This window comes from Phalacrocorax carbo, chromosome 3 (genome assembly GCF_963921805.1).
Source record: "Phalacrocorax carbo chromosome 3, bPhaCar2.1, whole genome shotgun sequence".
Classification (NCBI taxonomy): domain Eukaryota; kingdom Metazoa; phylum Chordata; class Aves; order Suliformes; family Phalacrocoracidae; genus Phalacrocorax; species Phalacrocorax carbo.
In genome coordinates, this window is record NC_087515.1 from 109,549,476 (window position 1) to 109,572,938 (window position 23,463).

Sequence of the window (23,463 nt, forward strand, 5' to 3'; positions counted from 1 at the left end):
TCATCTGCAGGAATTGCATGTCTTTGCATATGCTTGTACTAAGTCACATCAGACCCATAGAAACATGTTTTTTTCCACTGCATTTTGCTTCTACAACCATTTCTACGTACCAAACATATATTTTCTCTTATTCCGGGGAGCTGCTTTGATAGGTTCCCCTTCCTTTTCTCTTCTTTCCCTTATCTGCTCTTGGAAAAGTGCTTCAGAGCTCTAAGAGTGAAAGGACATTGATTAGTACTATTGCTATCAAGTTCACCCTTCACTTGTCCAGTGAAGATAGGCAGCTGTATTTCCTGTGAGGCTTGCTTTTTTTCTCTGATGATCTTAATTTTTCTATTACCTTGAGGCTTGGCCGTTTTACTGAAGGTATTGTTTGTCTTTATGTCACCATTATAACTTATTTCTCTCCTTCTCCTGGGCTCCTGGGAGCTGATATGAAAGGTTCTGCATAGGATCACATGTATACTGTTATTTGGTCTCTGCATATCCCCAGTATGAGAATAAAAATAACCTTTTTTTCAAAATTGCGTTGACACCGCCCCAGTCCAAATGCAAGATTTTGATCATGCGTGCTTATGTACCATGGTGTTTTGTTATATTGACAATATCATTCCGAGAAGTATGTCTTGTCATTTGAGGATAACACTCTTGGATCATTTCCATGACACTTGGTGGCTTGCGTGCTGTTGCAAAATGCCTCATGTTGTTGTATCTCCTATGCTCTATCTTTTGCTGGTTACTATTTTCCATTGCAGCCTGGTATTTTTCCATATCTCTCTTCCTTTTAAAACGTTCCCACTCTAATTATGTGCTGAGGGTTTGTTTCTGGTGAATTTAGTCCCTTTAATTCTTTCACTTATGCATCTTTCTGTTTTCTGTATGCTGCTGGCATGCGAGGGAGCAGTTTTGTAACACACTGAAGGCCATCTCAGCTGCTGCCAAGGGCATTTTTTTCCCTGGCTGGCAACATTTTTCACAGGAATGATGGCCATTTTACCCTCACCAGGAACCAAGGAACTAAATCAACTGAAAAATTAACATTACAAAAAGAAGAATAGCTTTCTGCTGGCGTAGCAGCCTGTGCTAGCTCATGATGGGATCAGCTGGTGGTTGGTGACAGTACAGAGAAGGGGAGGGAAATGTGTGACTGCAGCGGGGGAGCCAGGCTGCTGTTAGCCCTCCCATAGATTGGCCTGGCTAATTAGCCATGGTGGGACTCCCTTCACCTAACTTTACATACCTACAAGGCCAAGCTAGTCATACTGGTCAATGAATTAGGTACCTCCAGAGTAAATGATCTGTCCTTTTTAGGATGAAATGAATGCCAGCTCCAAGGTGCCTTTCTCTGACTTGATTATACAGGGAGCTCAGGGTGATTTTCTCAGACTAAGCAGATAAGCCAGAATGGTTGAATCCCACCCAACAGTCTGCTTATAACTTCTGCTAGCTTGAGATCTAGATCTAAGCAAAGTTGCCCTGATAAATAGCTGTATCTCCTAATGCCAGCTGTGCTCTGTCTTTTAGCTCACTTTTTGAGGTGTCATACTTGAAGCATTGGGAAGGACTGGGCAGCAGTCAAACGGCTTTATTTTATTATTAGAACATCCTTTAAATGTAGCTGTTGCATATCTAATGTGTAAGAAAATGGGGGCAAAAGCTGTTTAATGCTCTGTTTTGTTTGTTCTCCTCTTCAGTGAGGAGTAGGATGCTGGGGCAACTGAAAGCAAACCTTTCTCCTGTCCACCTGCACTCTGGGATGGTGCCCTCTCTCTATCTGTCAATCTCCCCTGGTCAGGTCTCTCTGTTTTTTCACTTTTATGTTGTGTTTCTCCCACTAGTGGTCTACATCCTATGTTTCTTCTCTCGTCTTTACTCTTCCTCTAGCATTGTAAATTGCTTTGCTTAGATTTTTGTCTTCGGTCTGGGCATTCCTGACCTGTCCATGTGTTTATACATGAGTCAGTTGTGGAACATAAAGACAAAGCAGGGAAGGGAGAACACTCCTTTTGCCCGTTTTTAGTCTAGTGTCCTACCACTAGGCTTGAGCTGGCTTCTTCCCTGCTTGCCTTCCATCCTTTAATGTGGCATGCCTGAGTGTAGTCTGATGTCACCTACTGCATCCATCCGATGGGAGCAATTACACTCCTGGGGAACAGGAGCTGTGGTTTCAAATCCTTTTAAGTTAAGGATGTTCCATAGCTGGTACTTCTCACCTTTCAGATCAATACCGGTGAGGCCACACCTTGAGTACTGTGTGCAGTTTTGGGTCCCCCACTCCAAGAAGGACATTGAGGTGCTGGAGCGTGTCCAGAGGAGGGCAATGAAGGTGGTGAAGGGTCTAGAGAACAAGTCTTATGAGGAGCGGCTGAGGGAGCTGGGGTTCTTTAGTCTGGAGAAGAGGAGGCTGAGGGGAGACCTTATCGCTCTCTACAACTACCTGAAAGGAGATTGTAGCGAGGTGGGGGTCAGTCTCTTCTCCCTAGTAACAAGTGATAGGATGAGAGGAAATGGCCTCAAGCTGCATCAGGGGAAGTTTAGGTTGGATATTAGGAAAAACTTCTCCACTGAAAGGTTTGTCAGGCATTGGAACAGGCTGCCCAGGGAGGTGGTTGAGCCTCCATCCCTGGAGGTATTTAAAAGAAGGGTAGATGTGATGCTTGAGGATATGGTTTAGTGGTGGACTTGGCAGTGATAGGTTAGCGGTTGGACTCTTAATCTTAAGGGTCTTTTCCAACCTTAAAGATTCTATGATTCTATGAATACTTGAGTGGCATTTCTGTTGTGCAGAAGGCATGTGCCACTGCTAATGTGTGGGGTGGTTGGATGGGGCCTTGCTAAACCTTTGTGCCTCATCTCTGCACCTGTGAGAACATAGTGGAGGGGACTGGGACCACCGTCCTCAGATTTTGCTTTTTGAGCCTGTCCAGTGCTCTCAAGAAGACAATTGTCAGGCCCACTTGAAAAACTTCTAAACTCCTGGAGAGTGAGAACATGTTGCAAAGCATAAGCTGGTTAGATGGGCATTGAGTGCTTGAATATTGTGGAAGCATTCCAACTTCTGCAGCCACTCCTAAGCCTCTGTGGATATGGCAGGCTGAGAAGTGATGCCCTAAAGCTTCAGTAATAAGACAACAAAGACATATGTAAATAACATGTATTTATTTGTGTAAAGAAATGTACCTGCAGCATTTTCCAAATCATTCACTGATTCTTGGTAAACCCTTAGTGTTTTAGTTCCTACGGGTAGGTGTGTGGAAATAGCATCAGGTGCCTATGCGGATGCTTTACAGGGGTGGGGCTGAAAGGAGACAATTTAGACACAGGTTGTAGAAGAACTGACACCTATATTTAAACCCTGTATTTTTTTTGGATTTTGGGGTGTTTAAGAATGTTGAAAATTTGATCTGGCATACATTAAGGATAGCACCCAAAATCACAAACTATTTCTGTAAATTACTGCAAATGAGTCTGTAGCAGAGATCTTGTAATCTAATAGAGACTTCAATTAAAACATTGTAGGAGAAGTTTTGTTTAGCATTTCTAGTTATCTCCAACAGATACGCAGACAAAGACAAAATTCTACTTGTGTGTTACTTTCTACCATGTAAAAAAAACATATAGAACTGTTGTGAGAGATTGGGCACTCGGAGCATGAAATCACATGGGTCCCATCTCCCTCTAGTTACTGGTTTTGAAAACATACTTGCCCCCTTCTGGCACTATTTTCATCTCACCTTTGCTGAAGCCCTGATTTTATATTTTCAGCACAGGTGACAGTAAGTTAATTCTGACATAAACTCATTGACTTCAGCAGAACTACATCAGGAAGAAATTTGTCTCAATTTTTAAAAGCATTCTTCTCAATGAAAAGTGAGGCTACTATCCCTATGTATGACAAGGGCACCTATGTTGTACAGTCAGAAGTAATAGTCTCTTACACCTCACAAACATTGGCTGAGGAAATAGCTCTATTAATCCAGAATTAAGTGCACTTTGGGGAGTAACCAATGACTTCCTATCAGTTAGGCTTTTAGGTAATGTTAGCTTCTTATCAGCTTAGACTCATTCTTTTGTCCTCTGCAGCAAGCCTCACTGTTCTTCAGCATCATCAGGACCTGAAATGTGTTATGCCTCTGCTTTATGCTACTCCATGCTCCATAGATTTCACAGACACTTTGTAGCTGCGGCAGTTATGGTCCTTAATTTCACAATTCTATGATATTAACATTTAGAGATTTTTTTTTTTAATCTTTCAAGACCATTGCTTTAACCTCTAAATCAACGTGTAGCGTTTAACTTCAGAGTGTTGCAATGCTACAAAAAGGATTATCCATTGTTTAAGCAGCTTTACCATTGATTCTAATTTTTTATATTCCAGCTAAATGGTGAAGTCTTGATTACCCAAGGTAATGCATGGGGGAGCTGTGAGGACAAATGAGAGAGTGCTTAGGTACTTTGAGTGCATAGCTACTCAAAACATCTGTAGGTTAGGATGATCAGCAAGGCTATAATGGAGGAAGAAGAGGTCAGTGACACAGGTTTCATCTCCAGTGTGAAAGACGTCTTTTCCAGGGAATGATTCACAGCCCTCGGGCCAAGGGGTGAAAAGCAGCTTACATGTGCAGTGCTGGAGGCTGGTCCCTTCTCCCTCTCTCTACTTCCCCCAGAAACGTGTCCCTGGATCTGCACTGGTGTTAGCCCTGGGACATAGTTACTTTTTTTTTTTTTTTTTTGGCTTCTGTCTGTTCAAAATGTTTGAAATGGTGCGAGGTCTGTGCCACAGCCTGACAGCCTGGCATTTCACTGGCATGATTTTGTGGGCATGTGTTGCGTGCCATTAGGATGCAGCTTAGGGCCTGACGGGGCATTTGAGGATACACAGGCTGCCAGATAATCCTGGGAGGTGTCGGGATGTGGATGACAAGGACTTGAAAAGTCAGGGGAGTGAAAACTGTTGAAAGCTGTCGATGTGTTTGTAGTGCTGACTCAAACCTGCTTGGGAAATCACCCACCAAATGCGGCTGTGGCTCTGCAGATCTGTGTGCCTGTCTGTGCCAGAAACATACTCAATTCAGAATATAGATAATTCAGCTCAGATCCCTGAGAATGAAGTATAGTTTTAAAAATAATAATTAAAAAATCATAATAAGAGTGAAAGCAACTCAGTAACAGTGAAATAAAAACAGCTTAAAGAGGAGTCCCGTAGGATTATACAGAGGATTACCGCCACTCCGTAGCTGTTGGTTGGCTGAGCAGTACTGCCAGCAAGCATCATTTTCCTTCTGCATGTCTCAGCCATTTGGATTCAGCTAGGCAGATCATCTGTGTTGTTGCTTCTAGGTCCAAAATAACAGTGTGCAAAAAGCCACTGGCCCTTGTGGAGCAGCTGCTGGCAGATACAGGGTCTTCATGCACGAGGTGTTTGCTGGCTGAAGTGATCTCCAAGCTTTCCATCCACAGGTGGTGGGCGAAGTGGGAGAGCTCAAGGGGTGCTGTGTGCCAGCTGGCTTGGCTGGTCCTGCAGCAGTTTTGAGCAAGCCTGTGGTGCCTCAGGGATTCTCCAACGACCTCTCAAGGACTTGTCACTTGAAGCCTGGCTTAATAAACCTCTTCTCTCTTGGCAACTGAGGCAGATTCCCTAAAGCTGACAGGTCTCAAAACTTGTTTTGAAATTATTGTGCTGGTTGCATTATTCCCATTCTTAATGGGAAGAGAGGTGTTTTGCTAACTTTTTTTTTTTAAAGGAAAGGCTGTGTAAATGCTGTCTTTTCCTCCTCATCTCATTTTTTTCCAAAGCTTTCAGCTTATGCTGATTTAATGGCCACCATTGTAGATGCTGCAAATTTGACTCCTGACCCCTTCATAGACAGTGAGAGGTTATTCAGACTTTTACAAGTGCTGAACATCTCTAGGTTTCTCTCTGGCATTGGTTTTGCCAAAACTGAAGATACTCCAAATGCTGGGGCTAAGATAGTGTTGAAAAAACAGGCTAGCACCTTTTTCTGAGGTCAAATTTCAGTGGGATTTAGTTTTCTAAATGCCTTTATGAATCTGGGTCTGAAAGGACTTGAAGGTAGGTCAGAAAAGCAAGGAACTTTCCAAGATTTTAAAGTGAAAGGTGCTGCTGTAGCACATACCTGGATTTCAAACTCATTTAAATCACATAAGGCAATTCTAGCTGCAGAAGAGGAGGTTTCTTTTTAAAGCAGGAAAAGGTGGAGAAGGTGATATCCAAGGTGCTTTTGGTTTAATTTCTACTACTAATATGTCTCTTTACTGCAGCTGCAGACTCTATAAAGTATTTAGTCTGCAACCTCTTCAGAGATTTCCTCTGGCTCTTCTCAGACCAAGATAATTTCTGAAGTATTCATGTGGGTCTGGGTGTTGTGACCTGACACTAAGAAACTCCATTTTCTCTAGAAGGAGTTCATTTTCTCTGTGAGTTAAGCTATCATGAGGTAGGGTGAGGTGTATCCCTTCTATCTCTGAGGCTTGTAAGCCCTGCAGCAGCAGCAGGCAATGGGGGATGTGATGAAGCTTCATTGGAGGTTTTGTTTTCCCCAGAAAATCCTTCATATCTGGCTGCTGAGCAGAGCCACCAAGCAGCCCTGACAGTCCTCTGCTGCTCAGTGCCTCCCATCTCTGAGCTGTGTAGGAGTTTGCAAAGGCAGATGAATATTTAACATACCTAGACGCTTTGATCTTTCAGTTGTAGTCTAGATACATCTAACACCTCATAAAATGCAGCCAGAGGAGGTGATGCTGCCCTTTTATCCATTAATGCAGAGGCTGGAGCACCTTCCTAATTTCAATTCCTCCTTCTGTCTCAGGCCATTTCATTCCCCTCTCTGACTCATCTGTCAAGAATCCTTATCACCAGGCTCCTGGGTGCTCATGCTGAAACTGCCTAATTTCCAGGCTTTCAGCTGCGTATCCAAACCACTTGGGTTGAAAGCCTCTTTGATCTTCTGGATCCCAAAGTGCCCCACCTACAGAGAAAAGTTAGGGCACCCTGCCTGGGTTATCCTGCAGGTTGGTGGCCAGGTGCTCTCCTAGGCTGTGAGGCAGGAGCTGCAGGCAAAGGCAGGCAGGACCCAGGTCCTCTGCTCAGCCGGCAAAGCATCAGTGTGGCTATCAGCCAGGATGGTCCTACTCCCTGTCCCTCAAAAGTGGCTGCTGCTGAGGATACACCTACATTCAGGTGGCTGGAAGAGACTTCCAGGCACGAGTCTCTGCCACATCCTCCTGGCTGGCTGAGGCAATGGCAACTCACTGCTTTCCCACATAGGGAGCATTAATTTCCTAAATTGGCATTGTGAAACCTGACTATCCAAATGCCAAGTCTGGCCCTACAAGCCTTTGAAAGGAAGCTCTGTAGAAACACCCTTCTTCTCAACCTTTCCTCTTGGCTAGTTTTTGATGCTCCCCCCTTTGCTTGCTGACTGTTGTGGATCACTGACTTGGCAAAAAGAGCCAGGACAATCCACTGTGGATATTGTGAGCTCCTCTAGGCCACAAAGTACACCACAAAAGACACAGTGTGTTGTACCATGGGGTTAGGAATCTCCTTTTGGAGAGGCGTGGCCAGATTCAAGCTTAATGTATGTAAAGTAATTTGTTTAGTATGTGAAGAAATTTGTTCAGTATGCACATGAGGGTATGAGGGCGAAGAGTGCTATCACAGAGATCTGACACTTCAAAACTATATCAAGACTGTGATCAAGGAGTTTATATAACCTTAGAAAATAGCTATGAGGTGGCTAGTGGCTCACCTGGTTTCTGGCAGTCAGGGCTGGCTCTGCATAGGCAAAGGAGGCAGCTGGCCAAGAAAGCAGAGGACAGTAACACAGCCAATGTTCTCCTGTTGGTTTTCATCTGTCACAGCCTTGGGGAGCTGGGCTGGTTGCTGCTTCTCCATGGCAGTAGAAGCTTTACATCCAAATTTCCATTACTCTTCCCTTTCCCCGCAACCAACCATTGCTGTCCTCTAGATCTGCCTTTGTGATGTGCCTTCTGTTGTGTTCAGTTATGGGCCCCTCAGTACATGAATGACATTGAGGTGCCGGAGCGTGTCCAAAGAATGGCAATGACGTTGGTGAAGGGTCTCGAGAGCAGATCTTATGAGGAGAGGTTGAGGGAGCTGGGGTTGTTTAGTCTAGAAAAGAGGAAGCTGAGGGAGGAGACCTTATCGCTCTCTACAACTACCTGAAAGGAGGTTGTAGTGAGGTGGGTGTGGGTCTCTTCTCTCAGCTCACTAGCGATAGAATGAGAGGAAACGGCCTCAAGCTGCATCAGGGGAGGTTTAGATTGGATGTTGGGAAATTTAGATTAGGGATATTGGGAAATTTAGAGGTTTAGATTGGATATGAGGAAGAATTCCTTCACTGAAAGAGTGGTCAGGCATTAGAAGAGGCTGCCTGGAGAGGTGGTAGAGTCGCCATCCCTGGAGTGTAGATGTGGCACTTTAGGGCATGGTTTAGGAGACATTGTAGTGTTACATTGACGGTTGGACTTGATTATCCTAGAGGTCTTTTCCAACCTTAATGATTCTGTGATTCTATGATTCTCCTCCAGCTCTGGTTCATTATACTTGTGGTGGCAAAATTCAATTTTGCCTGCATTCTTGTAAGTCTCGAGTGATATTGCTGCAATTGTGACAAAACTTAATGTGGACTAAATATTTGAGCAGTCCATGCTGAGGTTTGTAATTCTGTGGATTTGTGTGCTCCTAGCAATACCTGAGCTAGATATTTTAAAGCTGATGTATGTGTGAGCTGCAGTCATCTTAGTTGTGGCAGCATAAGCAAAATTTTGGGAGCTGAGCACTCCTGAAGGGGAAAAAAAAATGCTGTAAGCATCTGTATATGAGCGAGTGTTGTCCCTCCAGAGACTACACTCTAAGCTATGAGATGAGGCTTTTGTAAATGACATTGGTGCTTAGCAGTCTGACAGGAATGTTGCGAGGATAAAAAATGCATCTCTAGTCAGATTGTCTATATTATGATCTGCTAGACTAAAAGGTGATAGGAAATTGAGACAGAGGCCCTGAAAATAAAATTGTTAAGGTACAGCTTAGTAGAAAGTTCCTTTATTTGGTTCATACCATCCTGGGTCTTCTTTCTGGTTTGCAAAGCTTGTGTAGGAAACAGTTTATGACTGTCCCATTCCAGGAGTGTAGTATGTTGTGGCTGTGAAAATGCCCAGATAGTACCTGTTCCTCCTTTGTTCCATGGGAGGATTACCCAGCACCAATGATTTCCCTAGGGTTTTCTGCCTCGCTATAGCCCATTAGACTATCAAGTGATCCCTTGAGCCAGGAGCTCTTTCCAGGTCCAAGCATACACCCCACGTCTTTCAGGCACGGTCCTACTGTCGCACTTCACTTTCCTTTGGAAGGAAAGCTGGGGAAGAGATTTGAGTCAAAAGGGGCTCACAGCGTACTATAGTCTGTGCCCCAAATCTGGATGATCAGTGAGAACTGGGGAGTGTGTTGTGGACCACCCATGCCCTGCAGCATAGATGGTGTAGCAAGGGTGTTGTGAGGCAGCAATCTCCCCCATAACTCATGCCATGCCCTCCCCACATGAGGAGGGAGACAAAATCTCCCATCTGACGACCCTGCTGCTGTCTAATTTTGTCTCCTAGAGAATAATGGAAGCGTATACTGGACAGCAATTCAGAGGGATAATTTATTCCCCTAACTCCAAAGTCGTCTATTTAGTCTTACAGCTAAGACATTTATTGAACGTATCAGAGTTGATGGTGGAATTTAAAATTAGAGCAAGGCTTTTCAATAGTACAGGCAAAACTGAATTTCGTTGCATGCAGAGGGCAGTCTGCCCATCTTGCTCCATCCCTTATGTTTTGATATCTGCTTCGCCAGCTCATTCTCAACCTGAAGCTCCTTATTCTCCTGTCCATGCTGATGCACACTTACTTCTTCAGGCCATGGCCAAAATAATAGATCCACCCTCCTAGACCTCCAGCATGTTGAGACACAGACCCACATACTGAACACATGCCTGTGCCTAATCCGTCTTGGCTTATTTTTGAAGGAAATCAGGGAGTGGAGAGTAATATAGCCCAATCTTCTTGTTCTAGATATAAAATGCATATGTCTCTCTTTTGGCTATAAAAGATGATATACAGGGACTTTGTCTTGAAACCCTGATATGACTTTCAGCTTGTTTGTGTAGTACAGAGCCTTGGTGAAAGAAGGACTGGAAAAACATATCAGAAGTACATAAATAACACTTTTGTCGAAGAGTATTTCTATAGACCCCCTGAGTACCAGTTTTTGATGGTCCCTTCACACAAACTCCATTTCTGTACTGTTGTTTTCTGAGAGATCTCTTCAGAGCCTAATATCAGTCAAGCCATTTCACCTGTAGGATTAGACAAGGGTACTTGCAGAGGTGAATCTTTTCAGGATTTATTGAAGGCTCTGATGTAACTTCATTGCATGATATAGTGAAATATTCTCTCCCTTCCACCCTCAGTGAGTTGCATGAGGGCTATTGTATCAGACAATTTGCTGGGCACAATTTCAGTGCTCAGGTAGATGGAAAGTGAAATTTCAGGCCTTTAGGCTGGTCTCATCATGTACTGAATTGCCTCTTCAGAGCAGCATGCACTCTTTTTAAGTGGCAACTTCATACTAATATCTGTCAATGCAAGCCCATGTACTAGATTTTCTCCTTTGACCTTTCCAGATCTCTGCCTCTAATGAGAAATCCTGAACATAGAATTGCTTATTATTAGCATTGCTTAATCTCCTTCTTAACTAAATTTCTTCTGAGCTTTATCTCACCCAGTCTAACACCAAAACAAACCACTGAATGCGCTGCTGCAAGTTTCATGTTGTGCCTGTGGAACATACAACCTGCTTGGAGGACCTGCACATGTCATTTTCATGTTGTGTGGGTTAAGACATGCAAAAATATATTGTGTTCATAGTGGGAAGCTGTATATGTTCAGAAACTGTTGAAGGTCTTTGGAATTCTTATAACTGTTTATTCATTCTTTTGTTTAGGAGTCAGTGACCTGTAAGTGCTCATTATGAAGAGAGATCTGGTTTTCTTGGTGACTCTAATTAGCCTTGCCTTCCTGTCACTGATAAGGTCTGGATATCCTCAACATATTGCAGAGGAGTCCTGCTCTGTTCAAATTCTTGTTCCAGGCCTCAAAGGTAATGTGGAAGTCTACTCCATCATTCAAACACTAATACTTTCTTTCTAACAGGCTCATTTGCACCACCGTTTCTAACAGAGACATAGAAGGTGCCTTTCAGTTGGCCTCTTATTTGTGCAGTTTGTAGCCTCCTTAAAAATGGAGTTTTAAGGTTCATAAGATGAACTTAAGTCTCTTAAAATGAACACGGTTCAGAGAATGCATGCCAAAGTTTCTCCGACTTGCTCCTGATCAGTAGTGTTACTCTGATATGCTGCCTGGTTTCTTTGTCTGTGTTTATACTCAATGGTGCACATACCCAAAGACTGCAAAATCAGGCCCTACTTTATATCTGGAGAGGTTTTCATTGCCATTTGGTGATGTATTATTGGCAAGTATTTTGTATTTTCTAGTCTTCTGCTTGTCTTCCCTTGATTTTTAAATGATCAAGTGCCTTTTAGAAGAAATAAAAAATTAGTTACATTTCTGGAGTTTCTATAGTTTCTGTCGACAACAGCACATTTTTACAAAATATGCCCCCAAAGTATTGCTGAAAAAAGATGACATAATAAATTATTGATCTTTTTGTAGCAAAATAATAGTATTAAAGTACCTTAGGAAATCAGCAGCTGGGAAGAATTTGCATTTTAAAGCAACAGCATCCATTATGGTGTGAAATCCTAGCCGTGTTTAGCCAATAACAGTAATTCTCGTTATGGAGGCTATGGTATTTCTACTGGTGTGTAAAATCTGTGAGGATGGGGAATGTTAACTAAGGACAAAAAAGCCCATGAAAACCACCAGTTTATCATCAATGATTAAAAAAAAAAGCATTATTTAAGAACTGCACAATGAACCTTCCAGTTTTTCTGTAGATGTGCATTGTAGTAGCACAAAACTCACTGAACAATATTGATGCCACTAATGTTACCTAGTGCAAACCTGGGCTTTACCCAGTTGCCTGGGTTGTGCTTGACCAATTGGCTTCAGCATCAAAAAAGCTCTCCTGTTTTGTTTATTGTTATAGATGAAGATTTGGATGCCTGAACTGAACCAAAATCTATATATTTTTAAAAAATTTTACTTCAATAAGTGGCCTGTGAAGTCTTAATAATATTTATACCTTCTGCAGATATTCTAGTTGGAAAGAACAACACTATATCCAGGTCTTCTGATGTTTAACTAAGCCTTGAGTAAAGTTGTTTCATTTGTTTGATATATTTGCTGTGAAATAGACATAAGATGGTGCTGTTGATCTGAGTCTCAGTGAAGAACACAACCAAGTTAAATATATATTGTCTAAAGTTGCACAGGAGATCAGTCAAAGGGTCAGACCCCACAGTACTGGGGACCGAAGCTTTGAAATTATTTTTCATTTGAAAGAAGTTGACAGGCTTTGACAAGTTCTGTAACTTTTTTGCCTTAGTTTCCTTATTTGTGTAATCAGTCAAAAGCAACATCTGTGATTATGATTTTTATGGAAGGATTGTTATTATTATTATATGCAGCACAGTTTTTGAAAAATATATAACAGTGCAGGACCCTGGCCCTTTTTCAGAAGGCAATCCTGAGCCAGGAAAACAACAGAGAGGCCTGAAAACCATCATGTGTTAATGATTTCACTCCACTTTATGAGATGTAAGCCTTGCAAAAGTGAGAGAGATTGATGTACAAATTCAGTGAAGCACAAAATGGCCTGATACAGCCCTAGTTAATGTGAAATCCCTAAAAAGCTATCAATGCTCCAGCTATGCTGTCAAGGGGACTGGCTCAGAGAATTGGTAATGAGATACTGCTGTCCCTCACTGGCACAACTCCAACCCATTTCGGTGGCCAAGGCTTCCTTTACGCTGAGTATATATGTGGCTGCGTGCCCAAATTTCAGCTCCCACAGAGTGGGATTTCCTCATGGTGGCTTTTAGATCTGCCCCATCTTCTCCTTTGCTGGGCTGCTGGCAATATCTCCAATGCCAGAGGAACAGAGCCCCACATCGCTGCTGGGCACGAGCCTCTCAGGATTTGGGAACATAAGGTACAGGGGAGAAGTGGAAGAAATGAGGGAGACCATGGGATGTGTGAAAGGGAAAAAAATAGGAGGAGAGAGTTAAGCCTAAGAGGTGGTGCAGAAAGGGGAACCCAAGCGCAGTAGTGAAGAAAGACACTGGGGAAAAGTACCCAAAAGTGGGAGAGGATAACGGACAAATTTTAGAAGAACAGGAAGAAATAAAGGGAAAAGAGAAAAGAAGAGTGCAAAGAACGAAACTGAGTGGAGAGACTAGAAACTTTAAAAAAGGGAAAATGACACAAAGCCAATTAGGACCTCACAGTATAAAAGAGGGAATCGGAAGGGGAATGAGGTGAGAATGGAGGTAGAAATGAAAGATGAAGAAAGCCAGTAAAGACACCAAGAATAGAAAAAGGCACAAATGAGTTTAAGGTCAGCAGCTTAGGTCTTAGGGAGTGGGTTTTTTTTTGTTTGGTTTTTTTTTTTTTTTAATTTTTTTTAATAACCTCAACATTATGAAGGAGTAAGATGAAATGCGGAAGGGAAAAATACCATGGTGCTGAGAATCCAGACAGCAGACTGACCCATGTTTTAGAAAGCTGACAATGTTAATAATAGGAAAAGTGTGTTGTGTGTGAAGAAGGGATGGATGATGAAGCCTCACTACACTGCTCACTCATATTCTTCCTAAAGTCCTGTTCCTTTTGATAGGCCCATGAGATAGAAGTTACTGACTACTATTGTGGAGGAAAAAATAACATGGAACAATTCTTCTAGCTTAAACTCGTGGTTTGCCACCTTGTTTTGTCTCCCTTCTAGAATCTAAAGCAGGAATTGTCTTAATAGTTTCAATGGCGTACAATACCTAAAAAAGTTGATGCTACACAAATAAAATAAAACCATTTTTTTTATGCCCACACTTGATGCATCTACTCACACAGGGAATATGAGTAATGGGGGAAAGTTATCATCAGCCAAGGAATGCTTAATAGCTTCTGTAGTTAATATTTGGCATGCTATTTTCATTATAGTAAATGGTATAGCTTAAGGTAGGCAGGATGCAAACTTGATCGGAGACAAATACTGTCCCAAAGAATTCACAATAGGAGATAAATTGACAGCAAGGGTAAGAAATATTGGCTGAATTGTGAAAGATCTCTCTGAGAGATGACAGGACAAGAAGCTTGTAGTAGTGTCAGGGCTGTGCCTGATACCTGCAATCCTGCTGCAGCTCAGTTTGGTGCCCAGGTGAAATTTCTTTTTGGGGTGTGGGACATCACAACACCGTGGAGCACTGCTGGGCACACCTTGCCCCATCTCAGCTGCATTGGCAAGAGCTGCATTGCGCTGAGGAAGAAGGTACCCTTTCATGCAGTAGGGCTGCAGCAAAAAGCCACCCAGGAAGGGATGGAGAGGAGACTGAGCAGGAGGTACGACTGTGAAGGGACTGTGGCTGGCAGAAGTGGCCACACTGAGCAACTGGGTGGGGATCACAACACACTGACCCCAACCTTCTGCTCCAAAGGGACTGGGTGAAATGTTTGGCACAGGGGCTGGAGACCAGAAGAGGGGAGCAGAGGTGTCTTTCACTAGGTTCATTTGTTTGTTTTTAATTAGTAATTTAGAAATTAAATGTTAAAAGTTAGTGTTAATTGGTGGTAAATTAAATTGATTGAAATTACTTGACAGAAAACTGTTTTGTTGCCCATGACACCTGTACAGGTTTAGCTTCCTCAACTTGCACTGTGCTCAGGCTATGTACAGCAAAAACAGGGACCTAAACATGGCAAAGCTGAACTGGACCATTGATCAGTCCCTCTTGGCCAAGGTCTTGCTGCTTAAAACAGCTGATAACAAAAAATGCAGTGTGGTCTGTAGCTGGGCCTGTAATGGGGTAATCTCCTTCCAGGGAAAGTTTCTTAAACACCCACACTAAGGAATGCAGTGTCATCTTATTACAGGAATAAATGCAGGCAAGTGTAATGGCCTGAAGCAAGAGTGATCTATTTTATTGATCCCTAATGCACAGCTTTCACTCTGAAGAACGTGTAAAGCAATAGGCTATAATAGCCTTCTCTCAGCCTCCAGAGAGCAGGAAAAAAGTCATTGTCAGGATTTATCTTTGGGAAGCAAAGAACTCATAACCAGCCCTGAGGGGGGAAAGGCAATCATACAAAGCCTATTGGTTAAGTGATAATAAAAAAAGTGACGTTCCCAAATGTGCCAAATAATAGTCTGTTTCATACTAACAATATTATTCACTGGGGATTATGTGAAGTTTGTCCTCATTAAGGTTAGAGAATGGCCTAGTTTTGCATGTCTGAAGGCAGGGAAGATGGTCTGGAGCCTGCTAGCAGCCTCCAGAAGGAAAATATAGCAGATGGAGGGCCGAGTTCAGCTCACAGCCACCTATGTCTGCAATAAGGAGAGAAAGAGCTGGAGGCTGCATATTGAAATGTAACATGTTTTGGCTTGTTTTTGCATGTCTTCTCTATGGTTCCTCTCTGAACCACAGCTGCCAGCTATGCTAGAGAGCAGAGCTTGAGGGGTACATGATAACCATTGACTTTCCTGCTGTGGTGCTCCCTTCATCTTCCTGGAAAGTAGCTAATGCTCGCTCTTCTCTGTATAAATAAAGCATTGGGGCATCAGGTGTGTTGTGCTAGCTCTGGCTTTTAGATCATGGCATTTTGTTTTCTGTGGAAGATGTAAAGCTTTCTTCTTCTTCTTCTTATAAACCTGCTTTGTAAAGATGGCTATGTAAATTGTTCTTCTATTTGTTTAAGAGATTTTGATTTTATGTCAATGGCAAACTACAATACTAGTACAATAGTAGGGGGCAAAACAAGGTAGGCATCCCCAAATTTCCTGTGAAAGGCACTGGGGAGGCAAACATTTACAGAAATGGATGTTTAAATATGCTGAATATAATAATGTGCCATGAACCATGTGCACGTAAGTACAATGCACAGTAGTTCATACCACAGAGGTTAAAAGGCACAGTATATAACTGAGAATATGGATTAGGAGATACTCTTTTATGCTTAAAAATTATCCTCTAAATGAGGGATGTAGCAATGCCTTCTATAGGCCTGATCCATTCTTATTCGGTAAGTGGCACAAACTTTTTTTTAATCTGAGGTTACAGTTAAGCCATTTTCACTTGAGACTTAAGCATGTCCTTAGAAGATACTCAGGAAGTGTTTGGTGAACACAGACCCAGAAGTTTATGTGTTAAACTGGGGCCTAATTCTGAAGCTTCTACTTAATTGAATTGTGCTGTTGGGCTTTGTGGAGGTTGATGATATGAGTAGCGTCCACAAAAACAGACCCATTGTATGAGACTTCAGTAACATATTGACCGTGGTTTTGTCAGTGTCTATGCCAATTGCAGAAAACTGTTCTCCACGCATCAAGTAAAGATGTTAAGTCAGTTCTAATCTATTTTTATTTTTTCCCCTCTTGTTGTAGTGTTTATTTTCAGTGGGGAGAATGGCACTCTTGTCACTGCCACCAACAGAAAATAGTCCTGGTTTAATACGATTTTTCTTTTTTGTTTCCTTTTGTATCAACAGGAGAGGCTGGACAAAAGGGGGAAAAAGGTGCTCCAGGTCGTCCAGGCAGAGTTGGGCCTCCAGGAGAAAAAGGTAACTTCATAAAAGAAGATATTTTGAAAGTCATTCCTGACCAAATGCTGCCTTTTCTTGTGAGGTGATGATGGTGAGGATCCTCTCTCCCTTTTCTGGGTGACTAAATAATCCTCGGGCATTTTCGTGTACCATTGTTGTGTTTTAGCCCGGGTAGGCAGCTCAGCCCCACCCAGCCGCTTGCTCACCCTGCCCCAATGCGATGGGGAGAGAATTGGAAAGTTGAAGATGAGAAAACTTGTGGGTTGAGACAAAGATAGTTCAATAGGAAAAGCAAAAGCCCTGGACGCAAGCAAAGCAAGATAAGGAATTCATTCCCTGCTTCCCATAGGAAGGCAGATGTTGAGCCATCCCCAGGAAAGCAGGGCTCCATCATGTGTAACGTGTACTTGGGAAGACAAACGCCATCACTCTGAAAGCCCCCCCTTCCTCCTCCTTCCCCCAGCGTTTATTGCTGAGCGTGACGGCACATGGTGTGGAGTATTCGTTTGGTCAGTTGGGGTCAGCTGTCCCAGCTGTGCCCCCTCCCAGCCTCTTGTGCACCCCCAGCCTCCTCGCTGGTGGGGCGGGGGTGAGACACAGAAAATGCCTTGACTCTGTGTCAGCCCTGCTCAGCAGGAACGAAAACATCCCTGTGTTATCAACACTCTTGTGGTCACAAACCCAAACCAGCCCCATACCAGCTACTAGGAAGAAAATTAACTCTATCCTAGCTAAGCCCGGTGTAACCGTATACACTCATTTGTAGACTAACTATTGCTTTCTGTTCAAAAAGATTAATTTTGAAAATATTTATTGATTTTTTTAGAAAGGTCTTTGTGAAGAAAGACATAATGTGTTCTACACAATTTGCCTTCTGCAAATGCAACCCTTGTATTAGATCACAGGGCAAAAATTGTGAGGCTCAATTTCCTTGTTTCCTTTTGTTTTTAAGTGTGAACACTCACAATACCTTAATTAAAACCATTGAGGGAAGGCTGTAAACCACAATAGGCAGAGATGACCCTAAGTGATTCCACATTTCTTGGATCACAGTTCAATAATATTTATGGAAAGATGGTGCTAACACTGTATTTTAGTCCAAAATATTTGGAGCTTTTGAGAGGAACGGTGCTCAGAAGTATTCAGTTTTACAGCTGAGAGAAACGTGGCATTTCTGTCTTGCAGGAAATTCTGTCTTTTCTAATTTTTCTCCTGAAGTGAGGAGGAAATTTGACCTTCATAAGTGTTCCAGGAGATGCACATTCTGAAAAATTCATGTTAGGAGGAGTCAAAACCTTTTATTTCAATATTGAAATCAAACTTTTGACATTCCTGTCATTAGAATGATGGAGTGAATTAGTTTTTACTAAACTGAATTTACAAGCTTCCTTTCAAAGCAATTGTGGTGCTAATTTATACTTCCTTATGATGATGCATTATGCGTTATGTAGTTCTTTTGGGCAAGTATGGGAGTCTGATACGTGCAGTTTCCCCTGGGACCAAAATCCACAGCTAGACCTCTTCCCCCTACAATGCATTGAAAAATTTATAACTCCCATGAGCGGTGTGTGTGTTCAGTCAGTGTATTTCCCTTATGGAGATGTACCCTTCAAGGATGACTCTTATAAAAAATATTGGAAACTAAAATTTCAACTCTTGCAAGGTAATGCAGCATGAAGAGAAGTTAAAGTACCACAGAATAATTTAGGTTAAAAGGTTATAAAGAGCTCATCTAGTACAATCTCCTGCTTCAAACAGGGCAGACCAAATTTAGATCAGGTTGCTCAGGGCTTTGTCCAGTAGACTTCTGAAAATCTCCAAGGATGGAGATTTCACAGCCTTTTTGATTGGTCTGTTCAGCAGAGTCGTCATGAAACACCTTTTCCTTAGGGCCAACTGAAATTTTTCTTGTTGTAACTTGTGGTTGTTGCCTCTTGTCCTTTTGCTGTGTGCCTCTGAGAAGAGAAGGCTTCACCTCATCTACCAACCACTTGTAGGTAGTGAAAGACTGCAGTTAGGTCCCCCTTTACATTTCTCTACTCCAGGCTAAAGAAAACCATCTATCTCAGCTGGACTCCAGTTTGCTTCTCTTGTATGAGGGCCTAAAAATTTCCAAGTCCTTTTATGCAAAGGAGTTTTTCAGTCAGCCATTGGCCAGCCTTCATCAATGTATCACAGGTGAGGAGCTTATAGTCCGCCTGAACTCATGATATTCCTGTCAACACATTCCTGCCAACACATTACTGCAGTTTGTTGAGCTCCTCTGACCGGCAGTGCTGCCCGCCGGCTCACCAGCCACTCCTGCCAGCATGGGCTTTCTTGCAGACTCAGAGGATCCTTCCACTTCTTTCTCCCTGTCACTGATGAAGGACTGGTTCCTGAGGAATGGCACTCATTGTCAGTTGCTGCTGAGACTTTGGCAGCCTTGCAACAGCATCAGCTAGTCCTCTCAGCACCCTTGAATGTTTTCTGGCCAGTGCCATGGACCTGTGTACATCCAGGTGTAGTAGTCCTTAACTCAGTGGTCCTCTACCATGAGTAGCATGCCCTCCCCACATCTTTGCTACCAGACATGAAGAACTGGGAGGCCAGAGAGCAGACCTGGCCAGTAGAGACCAAGGCAAAGAAAGCACTAAATACCTTAGCCTTTCCTGTGTCCTCTGTCACTAGGTAGCCTTCCTCCTGAGCAGAGTGCCCATGTTACCCTTGGTCTCTTTTTTACTGCTGGCTTACCTGTACTGTTTTTCATGTACTTCCTTCATACACCTAGCCAAGTTCAACTCCAGCTGAACTTTGGCCTTCCTCACTTCATCCTTGCATGCCTGGGGAATATTTCTATATTACCCTTTGGTAGCCTGTCCTGGTATCCACCTGGTACAGGCTTTCTTTCTGCATTTGATCTCAGTCAATGGTTCCCTGTTCAGCCAAGCTGGCCTTCTGCCATATCACAGAATCACAGAATGGTAGGGGTTGGAAGGGACTTCTGGAGATCATCTTGTCCAACCCCCTGCTTGAGCAGGGACACCCAGGGCAGGGAGCACAGGAACACGTCCAGGTGGGTTTTGAATGTTTCCAGAGAAGGAGACTCCACAACCTCCCTGGGCAGCCTGTTCCACTGCTCTGTCACCCTCACAGGAAAGAAGTTTTTTTCTCATATTCTGGTGAAATATCTGCTCATTTTCCTGCACATTGCAATGGATAATTCTTATGCGTTAAGAAAATTGTTCCTTAAGACTGAGATGCTCTTTCTGGGCCCCTTTGCACTTCATAGCAACTTCCAGTGGGATTCTATCTACCAGTTCCCAGATCAAGCCAAAGTCCAGAGGTCCAGGGCTTTTATCCTGCTGCTTGCCTTCCTCACAAACCTCAGGATCCTGAATGCTGTAATCTCATGAAGGCAGTCATGGTCATTGCAGTCAAGGCTGCTGTTGATTCTTATATCCACAGCCAGAGGGTATGTGAATAACAGGTCTAGGAGATGACTACCTCTAGCCAGAAACTCAGTACCTGCATTAGATAATTGTCCCTGACACACTTTCTGGATTGATTGCTCCTCATGGTGCTGCTCTCCCAAAAGATGCTGAAGTACCTGGTCTCCAGTTGTCACAGCTGAGCTCCTTACAGTTGTTAAAAGAACTCTTCATACCCAGTCCCACTTCTTGACACGACAGTCTGTAATGAATGCCCACCATGACTTTCTCCTTGCCTTGTCTCCCCTCTAAAGCTGATTTACATGTTTTCAACAGACCAGTCACCTGTTATGAAGCAAAGCTCCATGCATTCAAGGTGCCCACCTTGCAGAACAAGAGAAGCCCCTTGCTTTGTCTTCCCTGCCTGTCCCTCCTAAAGTGCCAATACCCATCCACTGCAGCACTTCTGTAGTTCTGGCTCTCCCATCATACCTGGGTGATTGATGTCATTAAAGGGACTCCCAGTTCCTCCTGGTTGTTTCTTAGGCTTTGATCATTTTTGTACCAGTGGTCGAGATGGGCAGTGGGTCATACTGCTTTCTCATGGGGAGCTTGAGAGCCTCTCCTCTCCTGTCGTGCATGTTTCTCTAGCTTGGCATTTTGTCAAATAAATTCAAAATGTTTTGGACCATCTGAGAAATGGATGTACTCTTTTACAGTCAGGCCAGTCCATGATGTAACATTTCATTAATATATTTTATTCTGTAAAATTGCTTTTATTTTGAAAATAATTCTCATAAGGAATAAGGAATGCTTGATTAATAATAATGATAATTTTCCAGTTTTCCATACCTCCAAAAGTCCAAAATTCTGATGAAGCTGAAAGAAGAAACACTGAAGTGAAAATTCACTGCAAGAAAACATACTTGAAACAGAAAAGAGATGAAAGAAAATTGAATATTAATGCATACTATATCAGTATTTTTCCAGGCGGTGTTTTCAGGTTAAGCACAGGCAAAATTTCCTACTGCTTCTGCAGCAACATATTTTTTCTGCTTTCCTTTGTGCATCCAGATTTGACTTGACATATGTATGTTCTTGGAATATTTGGTAAACAGCTTCGTTTTAGCATAGTAAGAAATTTCTACAAACAAGCTCCTGTTTAAAATAAATTCTAATTAACTCATCTTTTCATTAGTGCTGTACATTTTGTAGATACACGTCTTCATCAACTCCTTTCCACAAATGTTTCTTCAAAGTAAAAAAAATTGTTACCTTAAAAATAATTTGGACTATATGGTGCCAGATCTCATCATGGTACTATATCGATGTACATCGTATATATACAGTGTATTTTCTGAGTGTCACAGTGTTGACTGAATAAGAAAACAGACTTCACAGATGTAATTTCTACCATATGGAAAGGACACAGAAGGACATCCAGCCCTGACCTAGAAAAAATTTTCAGTCTCCGGTTAACATCCATAGGCCATGGAGTCAGGCAGTAGTGCCCAAACCTGAAGTTAAGCTCATGCATAAATACTTTTCTAGACTCTCAATCTGAATGAGAGTGACTCAACTGTATATTCTTTTCCAGCAGTCCAAGGGTTTTCCCATTTGTTATCCAGACGCTGGAACTTTGACGAAAAATAAAATATATTATTGGGAAAAAAAATCATGTGAGTGGCTAACACTGAAATATCCAACACACTGACATCTTTCTCCTATTTGGTTCTTCATCTTATTTATGGAGGGTTAAGAACTGAGCATCATTTGGAGGTTGGTAATTTGTTTGCTATGTTGTTCTCAGAATAACCTGTTTATCACCTTTCCCTGGACAGATTATCTAATATCTATTTGTGACCTTGTATTTTTCTGCTATTCGAGTAAGTGATGGTTTACGTGAGGGAAAACTGTAATTCTGCAACATTTGTAGAGTTTTCTACTTTTGGTGTTAATTTACATTATCAGAATCACAGTAATGTTTGGGTTTGTTTTTTTTTTTTAACTTCTCTGTTCTTTGTTTCATTTCTCAGGCAAGTTCATCCTGAGAAAATCAGCTTAGTTTCTTTGAACTCCTTAGGTATATAATAATCAGTGAATAACATACAAAAGAAATGGTGTTCTTGTGGTATATTTGACCTGAAACAAACATCTCAAGATAAAAAAGTACTGCAAATTTTTTTATCATATCCTTTCCTCATGATATTTTCAGGTTTTGGTAGTTTAGAAACTGATAAATATTAAAAATTTCTGGTGCTTACTGGAAATAAATCTAGTTTTGAGTGTCCTGATGTTTCAGGGTGACATCAGATATCCTGATGTCTTTGGGCACTGATTAAGGTTAAATTCCACTTACTTTCCTCATTGCTTTTAATTAATTGTATAGGTCAATTATGATGCATAGCAAGTCAGCAGAATATAAAACTATGTTGGCCTTATGTAAAGCATAGAGTGCTGTATCAAGTGAAATGGATGATTCAGACAAAAGTAGAATGTACTGCAGTGCAAGTTTTGGGGTGTGAAGTTAATAGATGTAACTTTCCCCACTTTCCCTGGTTGCTGTACTGTGCACTCCCATGTTGGGAGAGAACTCAGTTATTTGACTGAGTCATGAACCTATCCGTGAAGCTGAAACTTCCACTTATACAAATTCCACAGACATATTTCGATAGCAATACAGTACTGTGAATATTCCCCAAGTAGCATGTATTTGCTTAATAGCAATGAAAATAAAGAGGAGAGGGTGAATTTACTGTTGGAATGCATAAAGGCACAGCACGTTAAAAATGTGTTCTTCAAGATAGTTTATGTTGCAAAGGGTGCTCTGAGCAACCTGACCTAGTTGAAGATGTCCCTCCTCATTGCGGGGGGGGTTGGACTAGATGACCTTTAAAGGACCCTTCCAACCCAAACTATTCTATGATTCTAAGGTTCTTTGATTTTTCTTAGAGCCATAACCATTTGAAAATATATTATTTTATTATTTTAATTTCAGCATTTATGCATCTCATTTCATTTATACTGGTATTTGAAGCAGAGTCATACACTATTCTTGGGCATGGAACAAAACTGTCTCTCTACCTTAGTGGTGTTAGCCCAGTCCCTGCCACAGTTTTGGCTTGTGAATGGTTTCTCAGACATTTCTTGAGCACATTTTGGGAGCAAACACAATGAACAGCTTGCAAGTGATTATCCTGGTTTGAAAAGTAAGACGATTTAATATTGTGGAGTGTACTGTTCTCAGCCA

At 42.2% G+C, this 23,463-nt stretch overlaps 1 protein-coding gene across 2 annotated transcripts in view; it reads left to right on the plus strand.

The window, feature by feature from the left end:
• COLEC11 (collectin subfamily member 11) overlaps positions 1–23,463 on the plus strand; it is a 44,216-nt gene that overhangs the window by 7,343 nt on the left and 13,410 nt on the right. For both annotated transcript variants that reach the window (XM_064447992.1, XM_064447993.1), the window contains exons 2-3: positions 11,033–11,188; positions 16,750–16,821. In XM_064447992.1, the coding sequence (XP_064304062.1) occupies positions 11,059–11,188; positions 16,750–16,821 (202 nt within the window). In that variant the 5' untranslated portion in view covers positions 11,033–11,058. The remainder of the gene's footprint in view (positions 1–11,032; positions 11,189–16,749; positions 16,822–23,463) is intronic.